At 48.3% G+C, this 8,729-nt stretch overlaps 1 protein-coding gene across 2 annotated transcripts in view; it reads right to left on the reverse strand.

The window, feature by feature from the left end:
• The window catches only part of plxdc2b (plexin domain containing 2b), a 54,313-nt gene extending 48,797 nt beyond the window's left edge, over positions 1-5,516 (reverse strand). Inside the window, exons 1-2 of one of the 2 annotated variants that reach the window (XM_076047598.1) lie at positions 5,192-5,516; positions 4,718-5,086 (exon numbers count right to left, since the gene is read on the reverse strand). In XM_076047598.1, the coding sequence (XP_075903713.1) occupies positions 4,718-4,817 (100 nt within the window). In that variant the 5' untranslated portion in view covers positions 4,818-5,086; positions 5,192-5,516. Of the gene's footprint in view, positions 1-4,717; positions 5,090-5,191 lie in introns of both variants that reach the window. The other variant, XM_076047599.1, reaches the window with a different exon arrangement.
• Between the last annotated feature and the right edge of the window lie 3,213 nt (positions 5,517-8,729).

Consider the following 8,729-nt stretch of genomic DNA (forward strand, 5'->3'; position numbering starts at 1 on the left):
TCCTTTCATGACAGCCGTGCGTGCAGCGGCACTTTGTTCCTCTGCAGAGGGCTGGCTGCCTCTTTTTCAGCGACGGCGTGTGCTTTGTATTCCTTTCATCTATGCAGTACAGAAGGGGACCAAAGAGTTTTTAGATTGAAAAAGAAAGGGGGGATTGCGTTATGGCCGTCAGAGGATCAGCTGACAAATGAGACACTTTTGTTCCCCCTGATGTTGTCGACCTTTTGCAGGTAATTCCAACCGGTCTCTCTTCCATTGAATGAAAATGAACGCGTCTGAACGCCTCTGGGATGGGTCGACTGGCTGACTATCGAGCCTGAAATCGTTCCAGCCATCTGGGTTTCACATCATTACCTCCTCAGGATGTTTCCCCACATCTCAGCACACACCCGGATCGCACAGCCGAGCGCAAACAAGCCATCCGGGGGTTTTACGCCGGTGCACAAATTCGTCTGCGTGAACTGAAGTTTGCACCGAAAAGAGAAGGTTTGGAAAAACGTTCTGAGCGTTTAATCAGCACAGGTCATTCATTTTTGAGGAAAACGGAGGTTGTGCAACACTGCGTACGCACGGCATAAACTACTTTCCAACCTGACATTTATCAACTCTTACGCTAACTCAATCATTCCACTGTGACTTGTGGGTCCCAGTTGCATTCGCTCTGCAAGACCGAGGACAACAAACTCATCTTCGTGTATTCAGTCTTTGGCCTTTAAAAAAAAAAGCGGAAAAAAACAACTAGTGCATGCGAGTGTGGACGGTTCATCATCTGATCTGTCCTCGGGATGTTTCCTCAGCCTCAGCACACACCCGGGTCCTACAGCCGAGCACAAACAGGTCATACGGGTTTCACACAAATTCATCCGTGTGACATGAAGTTTGCAACAACCTCAAATACTGGGTTTGTACTGGTGTGCATCCAGCCTGTGGGCCAGGGGGTTCAACTCCTTCATAAAGCCAGTGGTGATATAATCTGGGCAATCAAAAGATCTGGGAGTGGAGCTCCGCCAAGTCGCAGCATTTTCAGAACACCAACACACTGACGCACACAACGTCTGATGTCCATTCCAGCCAAAGCCGTGTGGATGCTTATTCATCAGGTTCATCCTGAGAAAACTTGGAGCAAATCTTAGGACCTTCAGACGACGTCAGGAACCATCAGCGTTTCCCGGCTGAGAAGCTTTATCCCACTTCATAATTGCTCTTGAACGCACCAGTGAAAGAAAAACACACCACAGCAATTCAGGCATATTTTGGATGCTGCTAGTGTGCAGACGGCCAGCGCTTGTTGCGAACCATGCTGCGCTTAGATGTGTTCACTGTGGGAGATAAAAAAGAATTGCAGCTGATGCCCCGAGTCCAAACCAAATAAAGCAGCCAGTTCTTCTCATCTAGCTCTCTGCTCCGACATTAGTTCTATCTTTCAGAAGCATCAGTGTGTGTCTGAGGGGATAATTCTTTTCTTGAATATACCCAAAATATACAATGCTTATACAGTTTTTCCTCTCTCCAGAGAAGATAAGAAATTACTTGCTCTCATCCTTTTTTCAAAAGTTCCTTCTTTCGGCGCGAACAAAAAAGCAAAAGCAAAACACTTGACTACCCTCATGGACGATCCTGGGTGTCCTCTGGCAGATAACCAAGGGAGGAGAAGATAAGAGAAGGCACTGATCGTCTACTGGCAGCGTTGCAATCAACTGTGTGAGACGGACGTGGGCGATGACAAACTCATAATCTCTCACTGCTGACGCCCAGATCTGTATCACATCATTCCCAGGTTCCCTTTTGACCTCCTCAGCCACGCTTTATGGGCAGAATTCCGAACCCGAACGTAAAGAAATCACTCTCACTCTCTCTCAAACACCCACACACACACACAGGGCCGTGAGCACGGCACCTCTGGTGGGGCAGTCGGTTGGATAGTGAAGGAGCATTTTGAACCACATGACAATAGGACGGAGCTAAAGAGCAGCTTAAGTGCTCCTGGTTTCATTAACTGGTGGCCTCTCTGCTCTTTGTCTTAGAGCCCATTGAACTCTGTGGCTGCTCAAGGCCTCCAGACTCAGCTTCTCTCCTGGACTCAAAGGGGCAGGGAGCTTGGAGACAAGGGCCAAGCGTGACTAATGCGGGAGCCTGGCCCTGCTGTTGCATGCTGCTGCAAAGGGGACGACCCTGCCTCCCTGCCTCTCGAGATGTATGCCGCGGCCCAGTGGGACTGCACACACGGCGCGAAAACCCCAAGCCGATGCCGTCGCCGCCCCTCCCAACCCCCCAACGCCGCCACTCACCACCCCACCCCCATCATCCATTCAGGGCAGATCCTTTCAGCAGGTCTTTCAGAGGGCCAATAAAGAGGCTAGCTCATTCTGTCCATTCTAAAATGTGCAATGTCAGAGAAAGTGAGGGTGGCGTGGGGGATGTGGGGGATGGAGAGCCGGAGGGGGGGTGGTGAGATTCCAAAAAGGCTTAGAATCTCCCAGCTAAAGGAGATCACGCTGGACCTCCCATTCAGCCACTGCAGACACGCAGCTTATGTCAAGAATTGTTGCACAAAAATCGAGAAGAGGCCAAACGTGAAGACGGTGGTGGAGGCAGATGCAGATGCAGAAAAAACCTGCTGCACTAATGCTGCACAAAACGACGGCTGTGCAACACTGTGTACGCACGGCATCATAACTATTCTCCAACCTGACATTTATTACCTCTGCACCCACTCATTAATCATTCCACGGTGAGTAGTGGCTCCCAGCTGCATTCGCTCTGCAAGACTGAGTAAAAACCAACACGGCTGTGCGTTCAGCAACATGCATGAGCTCATCCAATCGTACACATGCCTACATCTGATGTGCACCTGTTGTGTCAAGGGAGGGAAGGGAAGGTAGAGCTGCCACTGGCCTCAGCACTGGAAGTGCGAGCGCCTATCAGAAGACGTCACTCAACGAGGACATGAAGACCAGCGTCTCGGCCCGGCTCGCACACTCGCTCGTATCTCTGAGTGCATCTCTGTGCGATTGCAAAGGTAGCTACTGGCAGCGTGACGGATGAGGATGTGGGTGCAGTCGAGCCGCCCTCGTCTGCAACTCAGAGCATCTGCCCTCGGCCAATGGAATTCCACACAAGACCACCATCCTAGAAATTAGCAGCCGCGCGTTCTTCATCCTTTTAAATGAGACCAGGCTTCAAGCGGGCGAGGCTTCCTCTTACATTCTGTTGTTCATTTGCAGAAGCACTTCGCTCTCTTCCCACGCTGAGAACTACTCGAGCTGATGAGATACAATGTCAGACTAAAAAGAGAATTTCCATCTCTCAGCGTCTGCTGATGATCCTGGAGACCCTGTCAAAGCCTCCTAAAGCTTTTGCAATGGTGAAATGTTTGTGTGTTTATGAAATGACAGCCGATCCCAGGTAGGAGCGGCTGCTGGTTACGGTCTGGGTCAGCCAATGACAAGGGAAGCACATCTCCCAAGTGCCTAAAAATACCGTCCCACATACTAAATGTGTCCGGCTGGCGCAGCAGCGGTTGGAGCGCTCTCGCCGGCATGTTCGGTTGGCAGCAGGTGTTTGTCGCCTGGCATCATTTCCCATCACTGACTGTGTGAGACAAGCCCTGGCTGCAGAACGGTAGGTTGACTCTTTATTTTTATTTTTTTACGCGACTGTGCGAGACTGGAAGGAAGAATACTGAGCTCTGGTTGCACACAGCTGATAGCATCTCCACTGAACAGGCACACACGCACTCATGCATTCCAGCGACTCTGTGGTTTTACATTCTCACATGGGATTAATTTACAATTACTGTCAGCCGTTTTCTTTAACCGCCGGCTGATACTTTGAAGAAGAAAAAAAAAAGCACACAAAAGCTTGACTGTATGAGCGAAACAGATGATGGAACTTCTTCCACTGGGACTGTGTTAGTATGTGCAGCGTCAACGCTGAACGCTGCAGATGCACGTTGTGGCTTAACAGCAGGACTGCGGGTCACAGGAGAGAGCAACGGTCTGTAGTGTTGACTGGGACATGACAGGATGAGGAGAGCACAGGTAGCCAGCCTCTGCAGCCCTCTGCAGGACTACAAGCACCTGCACTATCTTACATGAACATCTAGTCACAGCTCAGTTGAGTTCTAGTATGTTCCAGCTCATAACAGAAAGGGGGGGGTGGAGGGGTGAATAAAAATATCACATGGGATTTCTACAGCAAGCCTGAATGCATTGACTGTATTATTTATACAGTAGAGAGAAGAGGGGAAATCAGTGCAGCCTTGAGGGAAATGTGCGGGCAAAGATGGAAATTGGGGGCAGCCAATTAAGTCGTGCTGCTGTAGTAGTTGTGAAAATATGATAATGAGAGTTCAAATAAAAGGCTTTGATGTTGACGGGTGGGAAGGAAGCTAGTAGGTCAAGGCAGCCGCACGCTGCTCCCGTGATTGAGATAAATAATAGAAAGCAGCCTTGTTGTTGTGTGGCTGCCCCGCTTTTCTGCACAGCTAGTGAACAATGGAGGGACAAAAAAAAAAAAAAAAAAAAAAAAAGCAAAAACAAAGAGTGACGAAATTTAAGCTTGCGCAAAGTTGCTCATGGACACAAACGTGCACGTGCGTCCCTTTTGCATCTTTGCCACGCGCTCTCGTCTCACCTCATCCGAACAGGTCCGCGATCCGCAAGTGGCTACGTGTGTGTATGTATGTGCGCGCGCGTGTGAAAGAGAGGCTCCTTACCGTGGCTCCTCGCCGCGGTCTCCGCTGCGTAAAGCTCCGCGCACCGCACAACTAGTACAACTCCGACGAGAAGGTCGAACGCCTTCACGCCCGCCGCCATATCCCAACTTGTGGTGCTGCTCTCTCTCCCCTGGCTCGGTCCCGTATCCTCCTCCTCCTCCTCGGCCGTCAAACTGCCCGCGCCGGGTGCCTGCGATGCGATGCTCCCGCCGGTGCTCCGCCGCGGACTCCGTAAACTCCTGTGGCCGCCGCGCAGCTGCTTTTAAACCGGGGACCTGCCTGCGCTGCACCCGCTGCTCTCTCACCCCTCCTTTCCCCCCGTTTTATTCGTTTTGTTCCAGCGTGTGCCACCACACTGTTTTGTTCCTCCTGCTGACAGGGAGAGGGGAGAGAGAAATAATAATGAAATGAAAAAAAAAAAAAAAAGTTCTCTCTTAAACGTGCATCCTCCCGAACAGCGTCGTGTCCGCTGACCGGTGCTGAGGTGGTGGTGTGCGCCTGGCTGACTGCGCGCTCCTGGAGGAGACCGTGCGCTCCTCTCCGTCATCAGGCAGCTCCTCCTCAGGGCCGGGCTGCTCTTCCTCTGTGATGAGATGCGATGCTCGACGAACGCAGGGGGGAGGGAAGGGCCTGAGGAGTTTAGCACACAACGAAACAAAACCCAAAGCGGTTTTCTTTTCTTGGATTTTTCTCAGATAAGGGGGAGTTAAATTTCACCGTGAGAGAAAACTGTCAATTGTTTTGTGATATGGATGGAGAAACCCGAGGACCGATGAGCTTCAGCTAATTTAAAAAAAAATAAAAAAAATAGGAAGATGAAATGGTTCGATGTCAGACTTATTCCACAAAGATGTTATTTTTTATATATACGTCTATCCATCTAATCTGCACATCCAGGTGAGTGTGAGGGCGCCCTCTTCAGGGACATCGACGCCTCTAAAAAGCTCACACTTGACGTGACATGTTTACGGTACAACAAAAAGCACCGTCATCACTGCTTTCTTGAGGGAAAAAAAAACACAGTCACGGCTCTTTTCACAACAAGCTGCAGAACATTAAATGCAGGCAATACAACAGTCGGTTGAAGTGTTCCACTCACACTGCTTTAAATGTCAACCCGTTTAGGAGGGCTAGGAAAACGGGGGTTCTGTCCAACAAAAGCAGAACACAAGTTGAGAAAATAACTTTTAATTTGCCTAATGAAGTTGATGCTGTGTAATAAAAGTCTCTGGAACACTGTGGTCCCAAAGTGGAGTTATGAAAAATATCAAGAACAAGACATGCGCCCACCCTGAAATGGGTACGCAAACTCTCCCATGCATTGGAAAACAACGGGATGAAAGTTAAGCTTTAACCCGCGTTTTAGCGTTAACCCCTTTCCAAACAGACCAAAGACGTGCAGTAATACAATCATAATAGCGTAAATAAAAGGGCAGAAAGGAAGAAAACTGCACCTCTTCCCATGCGGGAAGGAAATTTCTTGCATTTCTGAGGCGACTATTCACTGAACCTTCCCTCGTGCTCACTCAGAGAATAAGCTGGACCACATCCTTGTTCTAATTAAGAAACTCACTGAGGGGAAATGAGACGCTGCGCCAGAAGTCATGAAAAGGAGGAGCAAACTCTAGCCCGGAGGAACGATGGCATTAAGCGCTCGCTGCTGAAGATTAAACATTTGTAGTTCATCACTTGTGTTAAATGGGCTGTTTTTCGTGTGTGAAGAGCTGATTAAGCCTTTGAAATAATTCTGCAGCCTGGATGAAAACAGCCCTCTGAACAGTTACTTCCAGAGTTTTCCAAGCCATTAATCGTCATCTCCATCATATTCAACGTCCATTGAAAGTCACAGAGATTGAAAACACGCCAACAGAAGCAGCACTGGGCTTCTAAAAACTAGATGAATCTTATTGTTTTGACGTTTTTTCCTTTTCATTTTTGGCAATAGAAAGCCTGACAATGGGAATAAATCAGGGGTACAAAATAACAAAACAATCAAAAACTTCCTTTTTAAAGATGTTTAACATCTCCCAGGGTCATTAGCACTGCAATTATGGTGTAAACGAATTCAGAGAGCTGCCATCCATCGTGGCGTCACACTGACTCTCCAATTAAAACATGAGTGGCTTCCACGCATCAATGGAGATGTGCAACTGTACGCAGCATACCTAACCAGCCCTTGGAATAAAAATAAAATGCTTCACAGTGTATTCTCACTGTTGGACCGTAAAGAACGTTGAAATCAGATTGCACAAGACGAGACGCATGAACGATGATGTAAGACGGTGAAAGCGGCCCCGTCTCTCTCAGCTGTCTGCGCCTCCCCTCCTCTGTCTTTTATCCTTCCTTTGTAACCTCCCCGAGCTGTTTAATCGTCACTGTAATTCCGACCTGGCAGCCCACAGCTGTCCAAGAGCTCTGTGGCTCTGAGCACCTTGTTCCAAAACTCCTGCAAAGAAAGAAAAGGTAAAAAGCATTACCCTACCACCAACCAGTCTTGGACGAGCGCTCTCAAAGATCTCGCTTCTCAGCTGTCATTTGTCTCGAAGCATCTTCTTTGGTGTAAAACTCTCTGCAGGCCCTTTCTCCTGTCATCGCCCTCTCTTGCAAAATCCGCTACCCTTTGTGACGAGAAGCAGAGTCAAGTCAACTTTGGCTTGGCAGGAGAACACACGGCACACGACCTTAAGGAGGATTGACGCGTCGGCGACCGACCCAACGAAATGTCACGCGAGGCATCCCAGAGACGTCGGAGTGCTCGAGGGTGGCGGAAAAGTGTAAATTTTCCAGACGGTGCTTATGTGAAACCTCAAGTGTCATTACCCTGCTTGCAGAGCAGCATGTCACCGCAGCATTTATGACATTTGGCCGCTTTTTAAAAAAACAAAACGGAGAGCAGAAACTCAGCGCAGGGATATAAAAGCATGGAAAGGAGAACAAGCTCGTCTGTGTTCCTGCTTTTCCACCCAGCCAGTTAACTACCATCTTTACACAAACGGAAGTCTCTTGGGGTCGCACTTGGGTCATGGCGGCCACCTCCCCTGCGTAAAGTGGAACACGGGCATTAGCGGCGACCTTTAGGTGCAGCGACAATAGGTAGAGTGCAAAAAAAAAAAAAAAGCTGACCAGCACCATCACTTTGGCGACAACACAAAGACAACGAGCTGGTGGCCCAGAGCTGCTCTCCTGCTGCCATTCAGCAGCCTGAATAATGAAGTTACCAGAAAAAAACATCAGCGCGGAGCCCAGGACAAAAACATTGATAGCTGCACATTCTCAGTCAGCAGGTCATCAGCATGTGAGCGTGAGTGTGCAGCTGCCATTGTGTGTGTGTGTGTGTTTTAGGTCATTGATGTTGATGTTGTTTAGTTCCGGGTCAAGAGCTACCAGGTTGGAAAAAAAGGACATGTATTGAAAAGGCTAAGCTGGTGTTTTTTTTTAAGATTTGGAAAGCAGGAAGAGATTGCACTGATATAACAAACAAATACACAGCATAAACAATGAAAAAAATATACATATTGACAATGAGACAAATAACCGTGACACTTTTTCGGCTCTGCAGGACATACAATCGAGCGTAAACAAAAGGCTTGAGCACCGCACAGGCTGAAATCGATCCCACGGTCCCGCTAATAAATCTCCAGCCCATAAGCCACCTTTAACTTTTTCACCAAGTTTCCACAGTGATGGAGAATGAGACTAAACTGTGATGACACGGACGAGCCTTGCATGAATTAAAGATTCATCGGCTGACCTTGAAGCACAACGAGGGAGAGGAGATTCGACTGGATGTGGCGGATGAGCCAAAAGCAGAGTCACAGGGTGATTAATAAAGAAGGGAGACATTTATTTCTCATCCAAAAAAACACTGGGAAATAACAAAGCGGTTCCAAAAGTATGATTTATAATAATACCCATTTTGCTCAAACTCTGGAAAGTTTCTCTGATTGAATTTGAATTATTGCTCAATATTTCACTGTATAGTAACTGAAGACAAATTGTGTTTTTATCTAAA

The sequence above is a fragment of the Nelusetta ayraudi genome, unplaced genomic scaffold (assembly GCF_046127955.1).
Source record: "Nelusetta ayraudi isolate G7.1 ecotype Tasmania unplaced genomic scaffold, CSIRO-AGI_Nayr_v1 ptg000094l, whole genome shotgun sequence".
Taxonomy (NCBI): domain Eukaryota; kingdom Metazoa; phylum Chordata; class Actinopteri; order Tetraodontiformes; family Monacanthidae; genus Nelusetta; species Nelusetta ayraudi.